This window comes from Artemia franciscana, chromosome 15 (assembly GCF_032884065.1).
Source record: "Artemia franciscana chromosome 15, ASM3288406v1, whole genome shotgun sequence".
NCBI classification, from domain to species: Eukaryota; Metazoa; Arthropoda; class Branchiopoda; order Anostraca; family Artemiidae; genus Artemia; species Artemia franciscana.
In genome coordinates this window covers 14212839-14239413 of record NC_088877.1, presented here as the reverse complement: position 1 = coordinate 14239413, position 26575 = coordinate 14212839, and the positions used below count along the sequence as shown (strand labels likewise).

The following is a 26575-nucleotide window of genomic DNA, read 5'->3' as shown; positions in this document are numbered from 1 at the left end:
ACTAATGCCCCTTGATTTTTTGGGGGAAAGACAAACGTAGTGTTTTCGTCCAGCGTTATAAGAGCGTTCATTTTGCACTTTTACCAACGATTTTTACCTAGTATTTTAAACTTTGAATCCTGTACAAAAATTGACAGGATTTATGCCCCTTGATTTTTTAGGGGAAAGAAAAACGTATTGTTTTCGTCCAGCGTTATAACAGCTTTCATTTTGCACTTTTACTAACGATTTTTACCTGGTATTTTAAACTTTGAATCCTGTACAAAAATTGACAGAATGTATGTTCCTAGATTTTTAAGGGGAAACACAGGCGTAGTGTTTTCGTCCAGCATTATGACAGCTTTCATTTTGCACTTTTACTAACGATTTTACCTGGTATTTTAAACTTTGAATCCTGTAAAAAAATAGACAGGATTTATGCCCCTTGATTTTTTCAGGGAAAAAAAGGTGTAGTGTTTCTGTCCAGCGTTATAAGAACATTCATATGCCAATGATAACGTATGATAACGTTACGTATTCTTGGAAAATTACCTTACATTTCTAAAACATAAAAACATAAAAAAACAAAACAAATTGCTTGGCTAAACCATAAAATACCATATTGAGTAAGCTAGCAAGTAATTATAAATATCATATACTGAAAATGTACCCAACATAGTGAGGAAAACTCAAGACATCCAAATCTCATACAAGGAAAAAGGAAAACTGAAAAAACAGCTTAGTCAACGGTACGTCTACACTCCAGTCCATTATTACAGAATACCAATTTAATATTTATTGAAACTTCTTTCCATCTTTGTTTTATAAACAGATATAAAAACTAACAATATTCTATTTCTGGCAAAATTGTTTTGACTTATACCCCTACCATTCAATTACTTATACACTGATATTACATACCTGACTACTGACTACATCCCAAATGCCATCACAGGCAAGTATAACAAATTCCCAGTCCTCTGTTTTTTCATGAATGGTAACGTCAGGATCACCTTAAAAACAAAGAGAAACATAAAACAACAGATGATAATCTGTCAATTACACCGAATTGGCTATTGTCGATGACTTTATACAGTTTGTATTTCTAACATACAGGGATATTTCCAAGCAAAAGTAATATACAGAAACGGAAGACGATTCATGCATTGTGCCGATTGGAATACTCTGTCAATCGATATTCTGCTGTTTTAATGTTAATCTAGAGGAGCATTTCGTCCGAGAGGACCACTTGACTCTGAGAAGCATTTCATCCAAGAGGAACGTTTCAGAACTAAGAGCAACAGAAACCAAAAGGTTTTTTTTACATATAAACAAAAGACAATTCATTTATTGTACCGAGTCGGATGCTTTCGATTGATATTGTACATGGTTTTTTCAAGATAGAAGAGTACATCGTCCAAGAGGAGCATTGCAAAATAAAGAAAAATACAGAAACACAAGACAATTCGTTTCTTGTCCCGAATTGGATACTGTTGACTGGTATTCTGAAGTTTGTATTTTAAGCCTAGGGGAACATTTCATCCTAGAGAAGCATTTCAAAACAACAACAAAAAATATAGAGACAGAATACAATTTGTACTCTGTAACGACTGGAATACTCGGTCGTTTGATATTCAGCGGTTTTAATCTTAATCTAGAGGAACATCTCCGTATTTGCTAAAATTTAATCCAACCCTCCGTTTAGAAATCCTGTATAGGCCACTCAGCTAAGTCATACATGTGAGATGGGACAGTAGCAAATCACTTTGCCGGCTCACCCCATTTCTTTCCACTTTCACCATCATGAATTCGAAGTTACTCGAGCTACTGAGAAATATACACTGGATCGTTTCAACCAAATTTACACAGAGAAAATGGGAGGAGCTTTTATACGCGTCGAGACTTTAGTAGACAAATGTTTTTGATTATGATTGTACTGGTTAAATTTCTCTACAGTGCTCATGGCGAGGGACAATCTGTTTACTGTGCCATTTTGGATAGTGTTGATATAAAATAATTAACTATCGATTATTATAAACGAATAAATTATACGTAATTGAACACAGTAAAATTATTTTTTTTACCTAGAGAAGCATTTCCTCCTGCTCTCCTCCTACATTTAACAATATACATTTGTTCGTTTAGATGTTTTTTTTATTTTTTTACCGTTTTCCTTTTAATTAAAATGTACTATTTTTTCTTTATAGTATTTTTTGTATTATTTTGTTTTTCATTGAAAGAGAATTACGTACGGGAACCCGAACTTTTCATTTTCCATTTAAATAGTAGTTACAGGACCTTCCTTTTCAAAACTTTGTATAGTTAAAAAAAAAATGGTACAAAAAAACAAACTGTCGTTATCAAAAAAGAAAAACTGGATGATTTGCAACAGCCAAGTCACTTGTTTTACCTTGTATTTGTCCATAATAAACAATTCCTTGAAGAAAGAAGCTTCCATGACTGTAAAAACAAAATGAAAAAGAGCAAAAAGAAGAAACCTTGACATGATCTGCATTTAAAATACAGACGCTAGCAATAAATGCCAAGTAGGAAAAGCCATGGACAATATATTTATCAAAAAAAAAAGATTTTCCTTTTTCACAATTTATCGTCTTTTCCAAGCAAATGCAAAGGTTTATTTATGATTCAACTTAATTTCAATTCCGGGGATATTCCTCTGAAAATAAATAAATGTACAAATTTTTAGGAAATTTTTTATCATTGCACAGGAATTTTACTAAAAAAAAAGTTTGTGTTCATATGATTCTTATTTTTTATTCTACAGATGTCCAATAATGAACTTATCAGAATAAATAGTCGATTTATATTAATTATCAATTTATATTAATCAACTGATTAATTGTCAATTGATCTCCACCCCATCCGTTTTCCTTTGTAAAGGTAAGCAAATGAAAGTTACACTTATTTAGGCTTACAATAGTTCTGAAATACGAGGTGAACTGTCACCCAGCAGCACCCACATTCCCGGCTAAGTCACAAAATGTTTATCGAAAAGAAAGAAACAAAGGAAGATATTCTTCCAACAAACCCATCTTCCCTATATTTATCTAAACGCACGCTGAAAAATTAGAGTATTAGGGTCTAATTCAACACTTTTTGAGGACTCTGGCAGAACAACCCCCTCCCTGTCACATAATCACAATCATGGCCTCAGAAATTGGGAAGCAGAATATATGGCTTTGATAATTCTAGATGAATTCCCTGTATCATTTTTCAATTTTTCAGTCAATAATAGCCGATTTGCTCTTTACTAACTGTTCGTTCCCACGAACTGTTCCACTGAAAACTATTATTAAGAAACTCGCAAAGATAAAGATAATTTTAAAGGAATGAAATGTTTTGGTTCTAACATTAAGAAAAAAAAAAATGAAAAACCCACTGAAACGTAATCGAAATACTATTTAAAAGCTCTTATCAAATTCATCATTCCTGTTAGTTCCAAATGTACTACCGGGCCATATTCAGATTCAGATGGGGCCAAAAATGCGTCCGTAAAGGCAAACAGCTATGTGGAGAGTTCCAAAGCATACAGCAAGCTTTGGAATACAATACAATACTACAAAAAATGGCATTTTCATTAGCTTGAGGAATAACGGCTTACTGCTAAGAATAGAACTTCCTGTAATAGATGCACTTTTGAAACAGCTTACTGAAGATCAGATTCCTGGAATTATCTAAAAAAGCCCTTCAACAAATTCTAAGATAGATACTAAATAAAACCTCCTAGGTGAAGAAAATTCCATTTTTTAATAATAGTAATAAAACAAAAACGGTAAAGACACCAAACCGAAAATCCGGTGAAATTCAAGAGATATTTTACCTAATTTTTCATCAGAGTCTTCACTTAAGATTAAGTTTGTTTTGTTGGTTTTTTTACTCGAAAGAATAAGATAAATTTTATTTTGCAAACTTCTCTAGTGTTTCTAGGAAAGCAAAGGAGATGGATATCTTGTCTAAGCAGACTAATATATCAGCAAGCAGTTTTTGTGAAGTGGAAATAAAAATCATACTTGACAATAGAAAGATAAACCAGTATTGAACAAGAGAAATCAACCCCCTGAGAAAAATAAGTCACCATTAGAATTTTCTCAACTTGAAAGAATCACTTCTGTTAAGGGATATCCTAGGACAAGGGGTAAAAAATAATTTGATATACGGGGTCTGCTCTACGTTCGGTGCATTATCATCTTGTTATTGTGATGTAGTGAATTGAGTAAATAAATTCGATCATTCATTCATAACGATTCTTGTTTTTGTTCTGTTTTTTAACATGAAACTGGGTGGCAATAAAACCTTATAAATTCATATGAGGGTAAAAGACACGCAGGGCCCACTTCAAACAATCCTCATAATCTAAAAAGTTGTAACAGAAAAAAAAAAGAAAAAAAAAGCTCGAAGTCTGTGAAAAATCGGTAAGCAAAAAAAGGTTTAAGTTTGTTGGAAATGAAAAAGACGTCATCATACGAGAGCCGAACACATAACATTATGAAAGGGGATGGATGCTAGTACGCGAAAAGAAATCTCAGGACTACGGTCTCCTGGTTGTCCTAAAATAGGAAGTGGAACTGAAATTATTTTCCAATTAGCCCCTATAAACTACAATAAACGCGTTCCTATGATAAGCCCAAGAGAAAAGAACTTACAAAGTCTTGTATAGACTTCTTATTCCAGAATATATTATACCTATAGCAGCAAAATTAGAGAGATGTACACGATACCTGTTACTATCTGTTCTTGTGGTGGTAGGTCCTTTTTGGCCTTCATAGAAAAGTCCCCAAGAGCTCTGGAAAGAGCCAGATTTCCATTAACTCTGTCAAAATCCACCCAGCCTCCTGCATTTTCAATGCGTCGTTTTTCCCGTTCTATATAAGGCTTGTGATCTTCTGATAACGGAAGGGCTTTACCATTCACACTAGCTACTGCACGTGAGTCACCAGCATTGCCCTAAAACAGAATAAATCAGCCATACATCGATTCAAAATAGAGCACTTCAGTATTGCTACAGTTGGCTTGGGTCGGCTACAAAAGAGTTTGGCATCTCTGCCATACAGACACTAAGCGGGGCAGGTGCTACGAAGTACAAGCTGCACGCCTTTTCAAGGATTAAATCGATATTCGCCAAAGACTGGTCTTTGTTTGATGGTCATAGTTTGATGGTCATTGGCCGTTCCTTAACATCAAGTAATATTTTGTCAAGCAAAAATTATTGTGTATCATTAGCAGAATTCACCGTACTAATATCCTACTGCTATTACTGACGAATGCTATTACTGCTATTACTGACACACAAAAACTGGATGAGGCTAACACAGCCGTGTACGCTCCTCCTTCACCTATATCTGTTTAGAAATTCACTCTTTACTCCCTCCATTAAATTTCTAAGTTTCTAAACTGGATGAGGCTAGCACAGTCGTGCACGCTCCTCCTTCACCCATATCTGTTTAGAAATTCACTCTTTACTCCCTCCATTAAATTTCTAAGTTTCTAAACTGGATGAGGCTAACACAGCCTTTACCCATATCAGTTTAGAAATTCACTCTTTACTCTCTCCGTGAAGTTTCTACTTTCTATATAGTTTTTAAAACAAGCTCTCTTCATCCTATTCCAGGACGTCCCCTATATATCAAATCAGCCGTACATACTGTATTTACTTAACCTCGGTGCCATGACTTTGAGAAATCAAAAGTATCACGAACCATGCTTTCAAAAGCCATCATAAAATCGGCTTTTCATTTTAAAAGTTACTTCACAAATTAAAATGAGACAAGGTCAATCAGTTTGTTTTTAAATCTAGGACTCTATGTCAGCATCGTCGTGGGCAAAACAACCATGCAGGTAAATATGGTCGCAGACAGAAAACAACAATATAATATGCTAATTAAAATGTCAATATCAAAATAAAACCTCCCACAGAAGAGACTAAGCTCAAAGGAACGTGCAACATTGCATCCAAATGCTTAAATTTTTAACAGAAATTTTTGTCTCATCAAGTAAATTGCGTATTTTAGTTGTACCATACGACGCACGAGAAAAACAGACTTTTCCGAAACCAAAACCAAATTTTAAAAATATTGGTACTTACAATACGTGGATGCAACAACAATCATTATCACTAATAAGTGAAACAAAACAAAGAGGGATATGTTTCCAACACTCAAGCACCAGTTCGAATAACATATGGTGGGTGCTGAAGCTTTCAAAGGAAATAAGGGCCTTTCGAACTTTCATCACATATTATAGCATATTAAAGATTTTTCATTAACAGTTTTAAAGGCGTTAAAGTACCCTTAAGGAAGCATAAGCACGTGAAACCAGTCCTGCCATTTTTTTCCTTGACCCCAATTAGTACTAAAGAAAATGCTTATAATGTAATGCTGTTTTTTATCAAGATACTGACTTATTGCACATAATGCGGGACATATTGAAAAAAATGTTAATTTAAAAATAGTAAGTCGTACGAAAATTCAAACCTTTTTCAAATCCATAGAAAAATAATTAAATGTTGGAAAGTAATATTGCTACATAACGTAGTAGAGGCTAATATAGTCTATTGGCCTCCCTAAAAGTTAATACCTGGGGGGGGGGGGCTTTCCTTCTTGCACACACTCATATCTTACTAGAATTAAATAAAAAAAAATTTTTTTCAACTGGAAGTAAGGAGCAACATTCAAACTTAAAAGGAACAAAACTATTCCGTATATGAGGGGTTCACCCCTCGTCAATACCTTGCTCTTTAAGCAAAAGTTCAAATTTTGTTCCATTTTTTTCAAAGAATAACTCCTGAATCACAAAGGCCGTTTAATTAGAATAAATATCTCTTTTGAAAGTACTAAAAATACTTTAGCGTAAAGAGCGAGGAATTAACGAGGGGGCAAATCCCCTCATATACGTAATATTTTCTGTTCGTTTTAATGTTGCTCCTTGCTTTCAGTTGAAAAAAACTTGTTTATATATATATATATATATATATATATATATATATATATATATATATATATATATATATATATATATATATATATATATATATATATATATATACTAGCTTAGAATTTTACTTAAAAAATCAATATATAGGGAAGGCTCCGCGAAAAAAAAATTGCAATCGGGCTCGCACCTTGTAGATCCGGCCCTGGTGACTTTCATTAAGATGTTATGACTCTTAGGGGTCATTTCCTCCCTTTTTCTAAAAATAACTCCTTTTTTTGTGTAACTCATGACGGTTAAGATTAAACTTGATGAAACTTATATATTTGAAACCAGCATGAAAATCCGATTCTTTTGATGCATCTATTAATTCGATATATCTCCTTACTTACAGTTTGTTACCAAGAACTGTTTGATTGGCACACAATTAAGCCCGATTCTTTTTCAAACAGCTACGCAATTCATCGGTAAGTTGTCAAAATTAGGACCCTTGAAATCAGGGATAAAACAGAATGTTTTAAAGTATATATTTCCCATAATTTGGATTTCTAAAGTTGGGAGGATTGTTTTTATAACCTATTGGTCATTACTTGAACTTTTTCCAAATGTTTTCCTAAACACGATAGGCTACCCTTGTCTATTTTCAAACCAACTGATCTTTCAAGCAAAATCCCTTTATTTTTGCGGCAATATTTTTATCTTTTATCCAGATTGACTACTGAACAAACTTGGGAAAACCCAGTCATTTAAGTTTAATCTCAATAGCCGCACTTTAAATTGCGATTTCTGGGAATAAAAATCAGCGAACGTGACTTTATCTCGTAGAGTAGACATGAAGGAAACTGAATCTCAGCAATGGATTTATGCAAAACATCGTCTTAAGTTAATACTCAGGGTTGCCAACTGGGCACATTTTATGTCGAAAGGACACATTCCCAAGTGTCGGGATGAAATGACACAAAAGGACAAAAAAGGGACACATTTTGTAAATTTATGATATAAAACGAAGTATGTCACAACTGGATATATATTTTGGTAAAGAAAAAAAAATGTCACTTTTCACCAAATTAGCGCTTTTACTGTTTTCTTTTAGCATCCATGTTTTGCCAGGTTTTCGCACGTTAAGAATTTTTTCCAAAGTAAGGGATTTACATGTTTATATTAATTTTGTTCTTTTACACTGTCATTTTGTATGAATGTTTTATATCGATTTTTTTCGTTTTCATTACATTAGATGTTAACTGGTCGCTTCGAAAGAGGTTCGCAAAGCGTCTTTTGATCAATAATACAACTTGTAATAAAAACAACCTCTAACTTTTTAGCTTTCAAGATGGACACATTTTAGCTAAAAATGATACATTTTTAAATGCTCAGTGAACACACTCATAGACCAAAAAGTTGGCAACTCTGTTGAAACTTTAAAGCCATGGGACTGCAGGAAAATAACATAATAAAAATTTGCACAAAGTATATAACCTTAAGTCTATCATAGTTAAGTAAGCAAATACCGAATTATTTTGCAGGTCGAAATTATTCTAGAAGATTTTGTTTGTCCATTTGCGAAATTATATTCATATTCAAAGTCAAACAATGGAATGCACATTTTAAATGATGACAAGAGACAACAAGATATGAGGAGACATGGTTAATACCACAATTAGTAACCAAAACCATTTTTTTGTAATAGTATTAATTTATTATCTAAAAGAAATAACAGAAACAAAATAAATCGGTGGCACACCAAAAGCGTCGCTTGCAAGGGTATGCTACTAACAAAAAAGAACGAAAAATAGAAGAGAAAAAAAAATAATAAAAACGAAGAACAAAAAAAAATCTACAGGTTAATCTGTACTAAGCAGAAGGGTGAAACCGTATACCGAGAAAAAAAACTTACATAAATAATTCCTACAGAATAAAACAACATAATATCATGATCCCGAAGCAAAAAAAACAAACAATAAACAATTATTGTCAATATTAACTCCATCAGTCTCAATCTGTTTCAAAGGTATACCTACCAAGCAACCCCACACGCAGCTCGATTTTAAATTGATTAATGAGCAATTCTTTGGTACTTGGGACAAGCTTACTTCACAGCTTAGCCCCTCTATAAATAACTGAAAAAGCAGTCCTACTTGAAACCAGGCGACCTTCATCTTCATTATAAGATGAAGGTAGCTTAAAGCTTAAAAAATACTAGAGCTTAAATATGGCCGAAGCAGGAGCAATCCTCCCTTTATTAAGCATTGTTTTGCGTTTAAATATTTAATTTTTACGTTTTTTAGGACAGAATAAATAAATTAAGATACGATTGAAACAATTTTCACCAGCAGAAACGACGAACTCGAGCCTTAAGCATAAAAAAAGGGCAAAGAAATACAATAGCTAATAATCAAACGTAACGAAAAAAAACAACATATAACGTCAAGAGTAAAACATACGAGACGAGAGAGGGGCAAGATATGAGCATATATACACGTATCCACGATAAAACTACGAGTATACACACAAAAACCAGCCAAAATAATATAAGCAGTCAAGTGTTACAATAAATAACAATAAAGATCAAATACATGAAATGAAGTTAAAGAGGGAGAAAATGTAGAGAAGGAAAATAGGTCAAAAACGGAACTAAGTTAAATAAAAGCAATTAAAAAGACAAAAAATTGTCAAAAACAAACATTAGCGGAGAGAAAATTTAGGTAAAAACTAAAACATAATTTAAAATAGAATTAGATCTTAATCCAATAAAAGACCCTGGAACTGGAAAATCAACTATTACCATCTTACACATAAAAATGTGTGATGTCAGTACTTCCACCCGGAGCCTCGAGGGAAAATTTCAGTGAAAGTGTGAGAGGATATGTCCGCATTCATTATACTATGCATTTAGCTTTAAGGAATTCCCACTCCTAAAAGGTAGAAACTTGATCATCAAAAATCGTCCACGTTCTACGCTATTGTCAACCCGTCGAGATCAAAAAACGTCTTTGAAAGCCCGTTGAAAAGATTGTTTATCAATCGACAAGAGAGTTTAAAGTAGGAAAAAGGTTGAATTACTTTTCGAGGCCATTAATAAAAACTAAATATACCTAACCACGACTAGAGAAAGCTCAATTCCAAGATTTCTAGTCACCTACCTCCCCTTGCTTCACGTGATATCTCTAGTAGAGTACAACCCCCATGATTCCAAGATTATTTTAAATATAACCCATAGATTATTTAATAGAATTCTGAAAAAAGCGTCATTGTTCTTTATGTCGTTGCTGAAACTGTCGATGTTTTCTCATTCATTAGAAAAGGATTAACTTTTTTGTGTTGTCGGACAAAAAGTCAAATATTCCTTAATTTTCCTTTCTTTCATCGAACTAAGTATTTTTGGCTTTATAGGGCATTAAGAAGGTGTCGCCGTGTCTATATGCTGAAGTCAAATTTACCAAGAATAGTCCTGCTTGTTTTGTTCTGGGACACAGACAGACAGACACTAATCTTACATCCATAGAAAAGATGTCTAATTGCATATGCCTTAACAAAATAAAATAAATAAATAAAATGAAAAAGCACAAGCGATTCTATTGAAAATTTAAGAACTATATTGTCCGTGTTCTCATATCAAGATATGTTGCTGATTACAATAAGAAAGTTGCCAATTAAAGTATTACTATTATTATAATAACTATAATCAGAGAATGGAGAATCCAAAAACTGAATTTGTTCGCCAAAAAGTGTTTTTAATTTGTGTCTGAGCATGCTCAAACTTGAGAACAATTTTTTGTTTAATCTCTCGCAACAAGTACATCAAACACGTGCTTATCTGCAAAAGTGTATTAAGAATATTTGCAAAAAATTAATTTTTGCAAAAGATTTTGCCAATTTACAATACCTAGTTTGCCCACGTACTAAATTAAGTATTTAGTACGGAATTTATAACGGAATTAAGTATTTAGTACGGAATTTATAACGGAATTAAGTATTTCCGTCTTCTTAAGAAACTTGAATTAACATTACCATCCTATTACATATAGCCTTTGGTCATGGCAGAATAAGAGTAATTATTTAAAAGGGATTCTACCAGCTCTAAGACTGGCTTTAGACCTAATCCAAGAATAAAACCATTGAAACCATGAAAAAAGTGCACGTATTGTGTGTGACGCATCTTAAATAAGTAATAAGTTAATTTACATTTATAATTTTCTGCGTGATTTCCGGTAACACGAACCAAATTTGAATCGAAGTTTTGGCGAGTGAAAAACGTTCGCGAGTTTCTCCAAAAATCACATGGTATTAGTACTTTATTAAATTAGTACTAACTTTGAAAAAAAGAACAATTTTTTGAATCTCCATGTCAATTTTACTTCTTTTTTTTATTACGAACGATAGGGGAATCTATAACGTGGATGGGGGAAGATGGAACAAAAACATCAGACGGTTCATGAAAAAAAAATTAGAGAACAAACAGCTAGAGTGCTACCCCAAATACGATGTTGAAAATGATAATCTGAAATATTTATAGTGTGCATCACAACCTTCTACGACATGGTTGGTAGCTAGTGAACAAAGAACAAAGTCATTCGCTCAATACTTTTTTTAACATAAAGTATTGATTTTCGATCGCCAAGCTCCATTGAAGAAGAAAAGAAAACTTAAACTACTCACACAATATAATGAGAAATGTACTCAGAGTACATGTACACTCAAATGTACATCACATATAATGAGAAATGTAATGAGAAATGTATAATGAGAAATCTACTCACACAATATAATTTATTGTCCTTAATCAAGATAGTGACAGCAGTGGTGCCTCCGGATTCAAACGTTGGTTCAAAAACAGCTCTCATGTCATTGTCACATTCCAGAAATGACTAGAAAAAATCCTCAATTAACTGATAGCACAAATAAACTAAACAGCTCAGTGAGAAGAGCATAGTACTCTGTAAACTGAAAATATCCGTAAATGGGTCCAAAAATAAAGAAATGGGTCCAAAACAATCTACGGAAAGCGGACCCAATCCCTTTCGTGCTATTTTCAACTACCGATACCAGAACCCCTAAAAGGGGAATGGAGCAGGTTCCACTACACAGAGCCATAGCTCTTGGAGGTAGGGAGGGGGATTAGGCGTTTTCATTCTATATACTTAATGGTTGCTTATAATTCTATAACAGTTGGGAATAAAATATTCAATCGCACTTTTTGCCCGTTTTTCTTTCTTCACTAATATAAGTGGTTTAACTAAACAATAATTTGAATATTGAGCCATCGTTCGGTTGGCAGTGCCCTTTTAGCCCTAGTTACCCTTTATACAAACTGGTACCTTGGAAGCCATTATTTTTACCAGCCCTGCGAATCATTATTTTAACCAATGTATCCTGGTGACTTTTCTAGAAAAAGGGGGTGAAAAGGAACTACCAGTGCATTTTTAGATTGCTTTTTTTACTTCGTGCAAGTAATAACAAGTATGCTTTCGATGCTAAGTAGATGAGTGTAATAGGTCCAATACCGGTGGCAATGGCCACTCAATAGCCTAAGTCTGAAAGCTAACAACAGAAGTTAAGCAGATTTGAATACATTCATATTATCTGAGAGCCATGACTAGGCACAGCCACTGCTGGTTCAAAAAAATTCTGGATATCAGCTAAAAGCCCTTAAATCCAATAAAACAACTGCACATGTTACTGCACTGCACTGCACAATTTAGGGCCTTTAGTGAAACAAGTAGTGTTGAATATATCTCTTGAAAAGAGTCAAGTAAAAAAAATCTCGATTTAAAAAATACGTCTGAGTCTATTCCCTTAACTTTGTTAAGTTGGATCAAAACTATTAATTATGTTATTTTATACAGCTAGATTTTATTTTCACTTAACAAGAAAAAATTATAACCTACAGCAGGGCATAGCGAGCTAATATGCAACTTAACATGTTCTTGAGTATTGAAATTGAATACTTTTAGCACCAAAAATTATTATTACAGTTATTAAATATAAATGGTTACATCTATCAAACGTAGCATTATTTTGATTTTATTTTTTATGTGGTTAATTATTATATAATTTATTTTTCAAGCTTTATATGGCATGGAAAAAAATTTTCAAATCTCAGAAATATTAAAATCTGCTAGCTAGTATTAAGAACTATCGGAAGAGGATCTCCAAAAGTCAAACCCTGGGCACATGTACTCTGTCTAAAATTATGACGAATACCTCAATATACCTGAAACTCAAAATTGTTCATGTGTTCGCCCACTAAGGTTTAACTAATACACTAGCTTATATATTCTCACTTACTGATGTGCTCTCACTTTTTTTTATTTCCTTACACAGCAATATTGAACCACATTTACTTGACGTTTTCTAGGTATTATTCTCTAAAGCTTCCAATTAATACCTATCATAATTTTAATCGAAAATAATACAAAAATGTCCAAATAACACAATCAAATCTTTGACAAAACTAGCTAAACGAGAAAAACTTCAGAATTAGCCATCACTATTCGACCATGCCTTTCGGTAAAACAAGACCCTGTCATTTAGGCCAGAATCCCAGGTTCTGAAGCCTCTTTCACCACACATACAAATTACACAACAGTTACAATACCAGACACAGTATTACAACTATTGTGCTTAAACTTCAAGCAATAGTCAACACCTACTCAAATAGCTGGAAAACCTATTTAAAACTTGTCCTAGATGACTACTGAATGATACAGCAAGTTTTGTTTATTTTTTTTTATATTGCTCACCTTGTTCTGCATTTTAATCCTTCAAATACAGCAATTTTGTCCCTAAGGTCTCCAGTTCACGGTTCAGAAATGTGATACAAAAGAAGATACTTGAAGACGAAGGAAGATAATTTGATCACTTTTCTTTTTATCTAATTTTAGAGGCGCTGCGGAGCCACAACTGCCAAAAAAATATATACCATTTGGCTTCTACCTATTTTCTACAAATTTTCAAAGAGAACAAGAAAAGAAAAGAAGACTGAACCTACCTTCTTTAAAGCAGCTTCATAGTTGCCGGATTTGTACTCTTCTAAGTTGACCAATATCTTGTGCAAGTGAGTAGATGCATATTCAGCAAATTTTGAACCTAAAAAGGACAGTCAAATATAAACTTCAACAGCATTCTTACGTAATCCTTGTTCCACAAACAATCAGACGCCGAAGCTATCCGGGCACATTTGATTTATTCATTCATAGTAGCCTATGCTTGCTTAAAGTTTGACTTATTTGGTTTATGACTTTACTTCTGCTCGGTTTGGGTCTCACTTCACTTTTCTTGTAAACAACATTTTTAGGCGTTTCTTTATATAATTATCTATTATATAATTATCTTATTTGGTTCTTCTGCTCGGTTTGGGTCTCACTTCACTTTTCTTGTAGACAATATTTTTAGGTGTTTCTTTATATATTTATCTGTTATATATTTACCTTATTTGGTTTGTGACTTTACTTCTGCTCGGTTTGGGTCTCACTCTTCACTTTTCTTGTAAACAACATTTTTAGGCGTTTCTTTATATAATTAAATATAAAAAAAACAAGTTTTTTTCAACTGAAAGTAAGGAGCGACATTAAAACTTGAAACGAACAGAAATTACTCCGTGTAGCAAAGGGGTTCTTCCATTCTCAACGCCCCGCTCTTTACGCTAAAGTTTGACTCTTTCTCTCAATTCTACTTTATTAAACAGTAAAAATCTTTAGCGTAAAGAGCGGGGCGTTGAAAAGGGAACAACCCTTTTTATATCCTTTTAGGGAGGTGTCTCCCCCTATTCTCCAAAAATAAGGCAAATTTTCTCAAGCTCTTAACTTTTGATGAGTAAGACTAAATTTGATGAAACTTGTATAGTTAAAATCAGCATAAAATCCGATTCTTTTAATGTATCTCTTAGTATCAAAATTCCGTTTTCTAGAGTTACGTTTACTATTGAGCCGAGTCGCTCCTTACTACAGTTCGTTACCACGAACTGTTTGATGAAGCGCAATTTTGCGCAATAATTTTTAAATATGAAAAACTAAATAGTTAGAGGAATCTTAAAACATACGGGTTGAAAAGCTTTTCCTGAATCGTTGTCTTCCGTTAGACTGAATCCATCGTAACCCCCATCTTGTGGATATCCTTCAATATAAATGTATCTTATTCCGTCTTTTCCAACTGTTAATGTGTTTAAGCGTAATTATGAAAACAAATTACAGCAGAATAATAAAGGCAAAAAAAAAGCTTTGTTTGGCGTTACGAGAAGGGGTGTAGTTACAGACCCCTTTTATTCCTTCAATCATACAATAAAATCATAAATAAATCCAATCACAAAGATAAACACAGACTACCGTGCAACAAGTTTTGCCGAGGCGCGAGGCAGCGAAGGAACAACGGGCGACGAACAATAGCGAGTTAGGCCCCATGTGAGACCTAAGAAAGTATTCATTCGTTTGCGTGGGATTGATCACCTGAGATCGATAATTCCTACTGCTGCCGGCCGGAGAAGTGACAGAAAAATCAAAACTCTTTTGATTCACTTGAAAAAAAACCTTCTAAATTTAATGGTTCAGAGGTAATACTGATGGTAATGGAGTGGCTACGGAGCCACTTTGGCTCTCTAATCATACCGACTAGAATGCTTCCCAAGACTGATTCGAAGTGCAACATACCTACCTTTCTGATGAAAAGTTAGCAATAGAAGCGGGGGGAGGGAAGGGGAGTTGCTCTGGAAAAGGTAATAGCCCCTGTTTCTCAGATTGGAAAGATTGAAAATCTCTTTATCGGAAAGGCGTTGTCTTTGCAAAAGTCCTTGAACCTTTGTTTGTATAGAGGATAACTTGTTTCACTCTCTTGTAAAATCCCATCCAGCCCGATGCCGCCTTTTGATTAACCGTATCCGATTACTGTCTTAGTCTTGTCGCTGTTATTGCTTTTTTTCTTTTATTTTTCCCCGTCCTATTACATGATGAGTTAACCAACAAAACTGACACATAGATCTAATTTTAGAAATCCACTGTGGAGATTTCGTAACAGAGTATAAAACATGGATAAATCCAGAAAACAATGACGCCCAGGTCGACAGTAGCGCAATAATTTTGGACAGGAGCGCTCTATTGAACAAAATTACAAATTCTGATGCTAGTATTCACGTTTTGAGAAGGTGAAGCATACTGGGTTTAAAGTATCATTGAAATTTTTCTTTCCTGAAAACACGCCAACCATATTTTGATCGTGTTCATTTTTTGGATTTGAAGCTGTATACTAATTTTGTCAGATAGAATTTTTGCTAACTCAAGGACGAGGATAAAAAAATAAATACATTTTTATATGAAAATAAAATACAATGATATTTTAAGTGACAGGAGTGAATCAGGGATAACTAAATAACAAAAACACATAAAAAAAGAGACAAAATTAACACTTTTTCTCCTTCCCAGGCACGTACGCAGGAATTTTTTTTGGGGGGAAGGCCAAAACCTTCGAAACAGCAGATATAAAGTAACACTTTTTTTTATTTAGTAATGCAAAACACATATATCGGAAAATACAGATTAACTTTAATCTGTAGTATTGTAGCGGATGCGGGGAAGAAAACTGAAGCCTCAAAAGTGCGTTTTAGGCTCAGGTTATGTTCATAGCGATTTAGAACCAGTGAGTAGTCTATTATATCCCATTGAAAGGGAAATTTTAGGGTTAACAGTGCAATATGGGTGCTGTGGGGGGGTAGTTCTTCTATTTCAAAAACGTAAATTTTAATGAAAAATGATAGTTTCCAAAACTGATCCATTAAAAGCTGTACTTTATCCTGAAAAGGGAGAATAAACGCCCTAATATCAAGGATAATTCTATTTTGTTGTGGTAAGCAAACTCTCTTTACAAAAAAAAATAACAGTACAATTGCTAATTACTTCAAAGAGGGTAAAAAGTTAGACAGAAAATGGGTTAATAATTGGGTAGTGACTTGACTGGATAATTGCATGGTGTAAAATCCCCCAAAAAAGGCTTCACATATGTATCTAGATTCTTAATAAATGTCCTACTTTTGCCAGAAATCCCAGGAAACCAAGGGAGAATTAAACATTTCACAAAATTTCGGGGGGGGGCGAAGGCCCCCCCCCCCCGTGCTTACGTGCCAGATCCTTCCCAATCCATTTATCTACTACCTCCTTTTATGATCTCTCAATCTACAAAAGTTGGTTTCATTGAGCATTCAATGCATTCATAAAATACTATCCAGTTTCTGTCATATTTTTAGTTTATATTGTTTATATTCTTTCCCAAGTCTTTCCGCTGAGTTGATTACTTCGACATGCTCAAGGTTAACAAAAGCTTCATTTTCCTCTTATATTTTTTCAGTACCTTTCCTTCCTTCTCAGTAGTATCCTTTTCTGCTTTTTTCGAAAATTCCTCCATGATATTCCATTTATTTTTCACACTGATGAAACAAAATTTCTAGGATGATATGAAATCTTTGAATTAGTCCGAAACTGTTATCTTAGGGAGCAAAAAGACTTTTTATCAGAAACAACTAAATTTATCCAGATTTGCTTGCCCTTTTATTTGGCAGTCCTCAGTTACAGGCAGATCAGAAAATCTTCGATGAAGAATTTCTAATTCAAGTTTATTTTCCAAATTAACTTTCACCGAACAAATAAGGCTAGAACATCACTCAAACAATGTTTCTGCACGGTTCAGGACCCTGGGACCTCAGAGCTAGTAAAAATATTGACAAACATTTCAGTAGTATAACATATAATGGTTCCAAGCCCAGAATCTAAGCTAGAATTTGGTAGATGAACTTTTCCATACTTTATGCCCTAGAATGCTTCACGACAATTTCTTAAAAACTGTAATCCATCACTAGCATGGTTTTCAAAGTAACCAAGATTAATTAAATCATCTTGTGAGAAAAAACTAGAAAAGTAAAATTCCCCCCTTCTCAAAACTGAAGGCAAATACGGTACCGTAAATAACAGATTTTGAGAAAAAGTAGGTTGAGATTCCTCTTCCATCCCTAGAATTTTTTTTTCTCCGTTTAGGAGATATGTAGCAGCTTCAAGCACATCGAGAGTGCTCGATATGACGCTATGCCTTTACCAGTTCAACCGCTTCAAAGAATCGGAGATTGTATCGATATCCTCCCCCCCCCCCCATCTGCTTTCAACTGATCAAAGAAATCTGTGTAGCGACGCGTATGTTCTCATAGCAAACGAATTTATTTTAGATGCTTTGTGAGCAAAATGGGGTTGAGTGGAAACCTGAGACATTTGAATAGGATACTATATACACAAAATAAAAACATATTTAAAAATCTAGATTTACCACCGTGTCCGTCGTATACACCAAAGAAAGCAGCTGATTCGTCATCGGGGAGAGAAACTAGATGAGTGTGAGCATCTTCCATTGTATTCCTCCATCCTTGCATGGAACTAATACCAACTTTTAATTGTGTTGATTGACAAGCTGAAGTGTCCTTTAAAGTTACTGGCTCCGAAAGTATTTGACCCATTTTGTATTACAGAATTTGCCTAAAAGAGATATTTTGTTTCATTAGTACTTGCATTGTCTTCCCCCCTAGGGGAACTCCCCCTAGCCCTTAAATATCCCCCCACTCAACAGTGATCAAACTTTCGCACAGCCATTTTTACGAATAGTCAAAAGGTCTAATAACTTCGGGGACAACGCGATTCCAACACCGCTTGAGGCACGCACTGTAAATTATGCAATATGTCCATTGTTCACATATAGGATTTACAATTAGGAAACGGGTAAATGTCTTATCCTGGGTGGGTCAAAAAGGCTAAGGGTGTTAAGGTGAAACTTCAGGGAATTTGGAGGGGGGGCATTAAAAAGTGATCAGAGGATGACCAGCCCCCTACGGTGTCCTTTTAGATGCAATCCCACATCCAACACATTCGCTACAAATTTTGAGATACCCATTTAACTCAAAACAGTCTAAAGGTCCAATAACTATGCATCTCGGGATTAAATGACCCCCCACAGCCTATGGAACTAGGACTGTAAATTATGCAAGTTGCCCATTATTTACATAGAGGGTTGTTTTTTTAGGAAAGGGTGGCAAAAAGCTTAGGGTTTCAAGGTGAAACTTTCAGGAAGCGTTAAGGGGAATATTGAGAAAAGTCGAGCCACACTAAGTTTATGCTGGTTGTCAAAACGGCGTATCAGCAATATCTCAGGAACGACTGAGGGTATTAATCAGAAACTTTCAGACACATCTTAGATCCCCCAAACACTGATCAAAATTTTTAGATAGCCTTATTTTCAGGATAGTCAAAAGGATGGCACAGTGATGCCTATGTCTCCGGAGATGACAAGACACCCCGCGCAGCGCTCGTGGCAAGCGTTATAAATTACATAGTTTGCCAATTTTTTACATACAGGCTTTATTATTGGTAAATGGCGGAATATTCGATCCTGTGTGGAACCTAGGAGGCTAAAGTTATTACGATGAGACTTCAGAGAATGTTGAACTGAATCAAAATACACTACGTTGACCCAGGTTACTAAAAGGCCTCATCTGGAATATTTTAGAAGCATCTAAGGGTATTAACTTTAAACTTTCAGGGCTACCACCACTACTACTGCAGTAGTGACGGCATTGTAGATTCTAGGACGCCCATAGGGGGTGTATTATTGAAGCTACTAACTCCTCAGCTACTAACACCTACACCAGAGTCTTATACGATAATATAGTGCAGGTTTGATAATATACTACATCTCATTGTTACATAAAGGAGATTGTTTGTTTACTTATGTAAATTTTTCTTTGGTTGTTACGTAATAGGACTTGTTAGGGTTCAGGGCCCGCCAGTCGAGTGGGGAATCCCCGATTATAACTGAGGACAGCACAAACGTGGGTGTTACGTAATGACGGCGCACAAGTGAGTGTTACGTAATAGGAGACACATGTGGGTGTTACGTAATGACGATATATTCGTGAGTGTTATGTAATGACGATGCTAAACGTGGGCTGTTACATATGTTATTTTAAGAGCTTTTTTCATCTTTATGACTCCACTTCTCTTTCAAGGTATTTTTTCTTCAAGGTGTTTTTTTCCTCGATTTTGATCAGTTTCAACTGATAGCTGTTTCAACGATTGTTAGATTCATTGAGGATAATATAATCTGGCGTGACTTGTTTTGGTTTAAGAACCTTCATAATCCAACGAGAACAAAGGCTTTCACCGTCACTTGGGTTACGTGAGACTTGTTTTGGTACACTTATCTCACGTATAAGATACTACACTCACATCAGACATTTCCTGTTACGTGACCTAAACAAGGCTTTGTTTTAATTCTCAAGAGGCTTTATAATAAACATAATTTTTATTGTAAATACAAGTTTTATTAATACAAAACAACATCACAAGTCCATGAAATCACAGAACAAAAATCAATTAAAACTTAACAAAAGAAAAAGAGAAAGAAAACGTGAGAAAAGCTGATAAAGGATAAAATATAATCAAAAACGTGAATTAAAGAAAGGCGGAAACCCTAGCAACCAATCCCAGTGAGGATGGGGGAGGGTTCTTGGTGAATGTTTAGCCATTTCAAGAGATATTTCTGAGAAGTTTTAGTGAAAATGCCTCGTTTCTTTGAGCCAAGACTATGCATTCCTGGTTGACCAGCACATATTTGAATAACATTTTTTTTTTGAATTTCGCATAAATCTCGTTCGGGGTAAATTTAAGCTATATTAAGGTATATTTTTGAGAGCTTTTAATAAAAATGTCTCGTTTCTTTGACCGGGTGTTAGATTTTAGTCCCCATCCGCCGAAAATATTCTTTTAACTCCCTACCCGCAACTTTATGCTGTAGAACGTGTTAGTCAAAGGCAACTCACGCCACCATGGCATACTATGGATCGCAAACGGCATCCTCTGGTCCCCCTAATCATTCAAAAGCCCTTGTCAGACATTTTCATGATAAAAAACATGCTTTAAATCCATCGGTTCGTATTTTCTCAAGCCACTCCGTCGTGACACACCATGTCAACTCACGCCACGATGCCCTATTATGGCTGGCCTGTGATATCCCTATGATACATATTATCATTCATATGGCACTCTCAGACATTTCCTCGATAAAATTATGCTTTAAATCCGAAGATTCATGTTTTAGCAATCAACTCTCAACGTGATGCACCCATGGCAATCCACGCCACCGTGGTAAACTTTGGATGGCACACAAAACTTTCTGGCACCCGGAAAATACCTAAGGCATTTTTCAGGTGTTTTCATTATAAAAATCATGCTTTTCATCCATCGGTTCGTATTTTCTCAAGCCACCCTCTCGTGGTACACTAAGTTAATTCACGCCACCGTGGTACACTGCGGCTGGCATGTTTCATCCTTTTGATACTCAATGCCGGGCACACGGCACCCTCTGGCGAGCATTATCACACATAAGATATTAGTTCTGTGGTGAATTGGTAGTAGTAGTTCTATTTTTATGTTTTTGCAGACCATTCATACTATACCTTAAACATTTTTCAGATATTTTCTTGATAAATGTCCCTCTGTTAACCTCATGTAACCTGGTACTGCAGTGAGATGTTAGTAGTAGTTCTATTTTTTTTGTAAGCTATTCATACTATACCTTAAAAATTTTCACATATTTTTTTATAAAATGCTGCTGTGTCGACCTCAGGTGACTTGGTGTTGAAGTGAGTTGTTAGTAGTAGTTCTATTTTAGTGTTTCTTCAAACCGTTAATACTATACCTTAAATATTTTCAAATGTTTGTTAATAAAACGTCTCTGTGTTGGCCTCAGGTGACTTGGTTCTTCGGTGAGTTGTTAGTAATACTTCTATTGTTATGTTTTTTGCAAACCATTCATACTATACCTTAAACGTTTTCAGATATTTTCTTGGCAATAAGACCAGTCGACCTCAAATGACATGGTGGTGCAGCGATTTCTTAATAATAGTTCTAATTTTGTCTTTTTTGTAAGCCATTTATACTTTAATTTAAACATTTTCAGACATTTTCTTGATAAAACGTACCTTTTGTCGACCTCAGGTGGTTTTATGGTGCGGTGAGTTGTTAGTAGGAGTAGTATTTTCGTGTTTTTTGTAAACCATTCATACTGTAGCTTAAATATTTTCAGATATTTTCTTGATAAAGCGTATCTGTTTTGGCCTCGGATGGCTTGGTTCTGCGGTCACTTGTTAGTAGTAGTTCCATTTTTATATTTTTTGCAAACCATTCATACTATACTTTAAACATTATCAGATATTTTCTTGATAAAGCGTACCTGTGTCGACCTCAGGGGGCTCGATAGTGCAATGAGTTGTTAGTAGTAGTAGTATTTTCGTGTTTTTTGTAATCTATTCATAATATATTTTAAATATTTTCAGAGTTTTTTTTTGAAATGACGTACCTTTGTCGACCTCAAGTAGCTTTTTGTTGCACTGAGTTGTTAGTAATAGTACTATTCTCGTGTTTTTGTAAACCATTCATACTATACTTTAAATATTTTCATATGTTTTCATGATAAAACGTGCCTGTGTCGACCTCAGGTGGCTGGTAGTGCAGTGAGTTGTTAGTAGTAAAAGTATTTTCGAGTTTTGTAGGCCATCCATACTATACCTCAAATATTTTCAGAAAAATTTTTCTTGATAAAACGTACCTTTGTCGACCTCATCTGGGTTTATGTTGCTGTGAGTTATTAGTAGTAGTAGTAGTATTTTCGTGTTTTTTGGAAGCCATTCATACTACACCTTAAATATTTTCAGATATTTTCTTGAAACAAGAGCTAAGAGCTCATATGGCACTTGTGACGAGGTTGGAAGAGCCATGAGCTCAAATGGTATGAGCTCTAGCAAAATTCTAAGAATTAATAGATAGCTTTAAAAGGAAAATCAGAGGCTTAATGCCGTTTGGGATTTAAAATAAGAGCTCTGAGTCACGAGGTCCTTCTAAATATCAAAATTCGTTAAGATCCGACCACCCACTCGTAAGTTAAAAATACCTCAATTTTTTCTAATTTTTCCTCTCCCTTCAGCCCCTTAGATGGTCAAATCGGGGAAAACGACTTTATCAAGTCAATTTGTGCAGCTCCCCGACACGCTTACCAATTTTCATTGTCATAGAACGTCCAGAACACCAAACTCGCCAAAGCATCGATCCCCATCCCCTAACTCCTCCAAAGAGAGCGGATCCAGTCCTGTTGTGTCAATCACGTATCTACGACATTTATAAGCGTTTTCCAAGATTTCTGGCTTCTCCCTCCAACCCTCCCCAATGTCAACAGATCTGGTCGGGATTCGAAATAAGAGCTCTGAGACATGAGTTACTTCTAAATATCAAATTTCATTAAGATTCGGTCACCGTTCTTAAGTTAAAAATACTTCAATTTTTCTAATTTTTCCAAATTAACAACCCCAGGCTCCCCCAAAGAGAACGGATCCGTTCCATTATGTCAATTCCGTATCTATAACTTGTGCTCATTCTTCCCATCAAGTTTCATCCCGATCTCTCCACTCTAAGCGTTTTCCGAGATTTCCGCCCCCCGCCCCCCCAATGACACTGGATCCAGTCGGGATTTAAAATAAGCGATCTGAGTTACGAAATCCTTCTAAATCTGAAATTTCATTAAGATCCGATCACTCCTTCGTAAGTTAAAAAATACCTCTTTTTTTTTTTTTTTCTTTCTTTTTTTTTTTTTTTTTTTTTCTTTATATTATATTGTAGCGTACTCCTCATTTTTTGAGGGAAATAAAGAAAATAAATAAAAATAAAATAATCACGTATATAGGACTTGTGCTAATTTTTCCCACCAAGTTTCATTCCGATCCATCCACTATAAATGTTTTCCAAGATTTTAGGTCCCCCCCCCAACTCCCCCCAATGTCACCAGATCCGGTTGGGATTTTAAATAAGAGCTCTGAGACACGATATCCTTCCAAACATCAAACTTCATTAAGATCCAATCACCCCTTTGTAAGTTAAAAATACCTCATTTGTTCTAATTTTTGCGATTTAACCGGCCCTCCATTCCCCCCCCAAATGGTCCAATCGGGAAAATGACTATTTCTAATTTAATATGGTCCGGTCCTGATAGGCCTGCCAAATTTCATCGTCCTAGCTTACCTGGAAGTGCTTAAAGTAGCAAAACCGGGACAGACCGACAGTCCGACAGAACTTGCGATCGCTATATGTCACTTGGTTAATACCAAGTACCATAAAAACTTACCTGTATTATTTCGTTTTTTTGCAAGCCATTCACACTATAATTTAAACATTTTCATATATTTTCTTGGTAAAACGCACATGTGTTGTCCTCAGGTGGCTTGGTAGCACAGTGAGTTGTTAGTAGTAGTATTTTCGTATTTCTTGCAAGCCATTCATACTATATCTTGAACATTTTCAGATATTTTCTTCATAAAACATAACTGTGCTAGCATCAGGTGGCATTATGCTGCGGTGAGTTATTAGAAGTAGTAATTTGTTGTTTTTTTTTGCAAGCAAGTCATGCTCTACTTTAAACATTTTCATATATTTTCTAGATAAAACGTAGCTGTGTCGACATCAGGCGACTTGGTAGTGCAGTGAGTTATTAGTACTAGTAGTATTTCCGTGTTTTTTTGTTTTTTTTTGTTTTTTTTTAGCCATTCATACTACAACTTAAATATTTTCAGATATTTTATTGATAAAAACATGGCTGTGTCAACCTCAGGGGGATATATGTTGCAGTGAGTTGTTAGTAGTAGTAGTATTTTTCGGTTTTTTTTTTGCAAACCATTCATACTATAACTCAAAATTTTCAGAAATTATCTTGATAAAACGATCCTGTGTCGACCTCATGTGGCTTTATGCTGCAGTGAGTGGTTACTAGTAGTAGTATTTTCGTTTTTTTACTTTTTGAAAGCAATTTATATCATATCTTAAAATTTTTCAAATATTTTCTCTATGAAACGTACCAGTGTCAACCTCAGGTGGTATGGTAGTGCAGTTAGTAGTAGAAGTATTTTCGTGTTTCTTGCAAGCCATTCATACTATTAAGATATTTTCTTTACAAAATATAACTGTGCTAGCCTCAGGTAACATTTTGCTGCAGTGATTTATTATTAGTAGCAGTATTATCATGTTTTTAAAGGAATTCATACTATACCTAAGAAAATTTCATATATTTTATTGATAAAACGTAGCATTACTGGCCTCGAGTGACTTGGTGCTACGGTGAATTGTTGCTAGTTGTTCTATTTTTGTGTTTTTTGCAGGCCATTCATAATATACCTTAGAAAATTTCCGATATTTTCCTGATAAAACGTTGCTATTTCGACCTCATATGGCTTGGTGGTAAGTGAGTTGTTAGTAGTAGTATTAGTATGTTCGTGCAAGCCATTCATACAATGCCTTAAATATTTTCAGATATTTTTTTTATGATAAAATGTACCTTTATCGACCTCAGGTGCCTTGGTGATGCAGTGAGTTGTTACTAGTAGCAGTATTTTCATATTTTCTTTTTTTGGCAAGTAATTCATACTATACTACGACATTTTTCGTTAGGTTAGATTTCTTCAACGGTAGAAGGTTAGGTTAACCTAACCTACAAACGATAGGTTAGGTTCAAATGGCGCGTCATCTATGAATAGTATGAATGGCTTGCAACAAAACACGAAAATAAAACTACTAGTACTAACAACTCACTGCACCAACAAGCCACCAGAAGTCGACACAGATACGTTTTATCAAGAAAATATCTGAAAATATTTAAGGCACAGTATGAATGGCTTACAAAAACACTAAAATACTACTACTAGTAACAACTCACAACACCAACAAGCCACATGATGTGGACAAAGGGTCGTTTTATCAAGAAATACCTGAAAATATTCGAGGTATAGTATGAATGGTTTGCAAAAAAAAAAACACAAAAATAGAACTACTACTAACAACTCACCGCAGCACCAAGTTACCTGAGGCCAAACACAGCTACGTTTTATCAAGAAAATATTTAAAAGTTTTTAAGGTATTGTATGAACGGCTTGAAAAACACGATAATAGTACTGATAATAATAATTCACCGCAGCATAATGCCACCTATGGCTAACACAGTTATGTTTTGTTAGGACAATATCTGAAAATGTTTAAGGTATAGTATGAATGGCTTGCAAAAAACAAGAAAATAATACTACTAGAAACAACTCACTGCACTACTAAGCCACCTAAGGTCAACGAAGGTACGTTTTACCAAGATGAACGGAAAATATAAATGGTACAGTATGAACGGCTTATAGAACATGCGAAAATACTACTACTACTAACAACTCAATGCAACATAAAGCCACCTGAGGTCGACAAAGGTACGTTTTATGAAGAAAATATCTGAAAATATTCAAGGCATAATATATATGGTTTTTCAAAAAACGCGAAAATACTATTATTACTAACAAGTCACTGCACCCCCAAGCCACCTGAGGTCGACACAGATACGCCTTATCAAGAAAATATCTGAAAATGTTTAAGTTATAGTATGAATGGCTTACAGAAACACAAAAATACAATTACTACTAACAAATCATCGCAGCACCAAGTCACCTGAGGTCGACAAAGCCACGTATTATCAAGAAAATATCTGAAAATGATTGAGTTATAGTATTAAGGGCCTACAAAAAACGCTAGAATACTACTACCACTACTAACAACTT

The 26575-nt window shown here is 34.8% G+C and overlaps 1 protein-coding gene across 4 annotated transcripts in view; it reads right to left on the bottom strand.

Moving 5' to 3' along the window:
* The window catches only part of LOC136036084 (probable protein phosphatase 2C T23F11.1), a 45428-nt gene that overhangs the window by 4838 nt on the left and 14015 nt on the right, over positions 1-26575 (bottom strand). For all 4 annotated transcript variants that reach the window (XM_065718072.1, XM_065718070.1, XM_065718071.1 and 1 more), the window contains 5 exons: positions 18223-18428; positions 13916-14013; positions 11685-11792; positions 4719-4944; positions 901-992 (listed from right to left, as the gene is read on the bottom strand). In XM_065718072.1, coding sequence (XP_065574144.1) covers positions 901-992; positions 4719-4944; positions 11685-11792; positions 13916-14013; positions 18223-18409 — 711 coding nt within the window. In that variant the 5' untranslated portion in view covers positions 18410-18428. The remainder of the gene's footprint in view (positions 1-900; positions 993-4718; positions 4945-11684; positions 11793-13915; positions 14014-18222; positions 18429-26575) is intronic.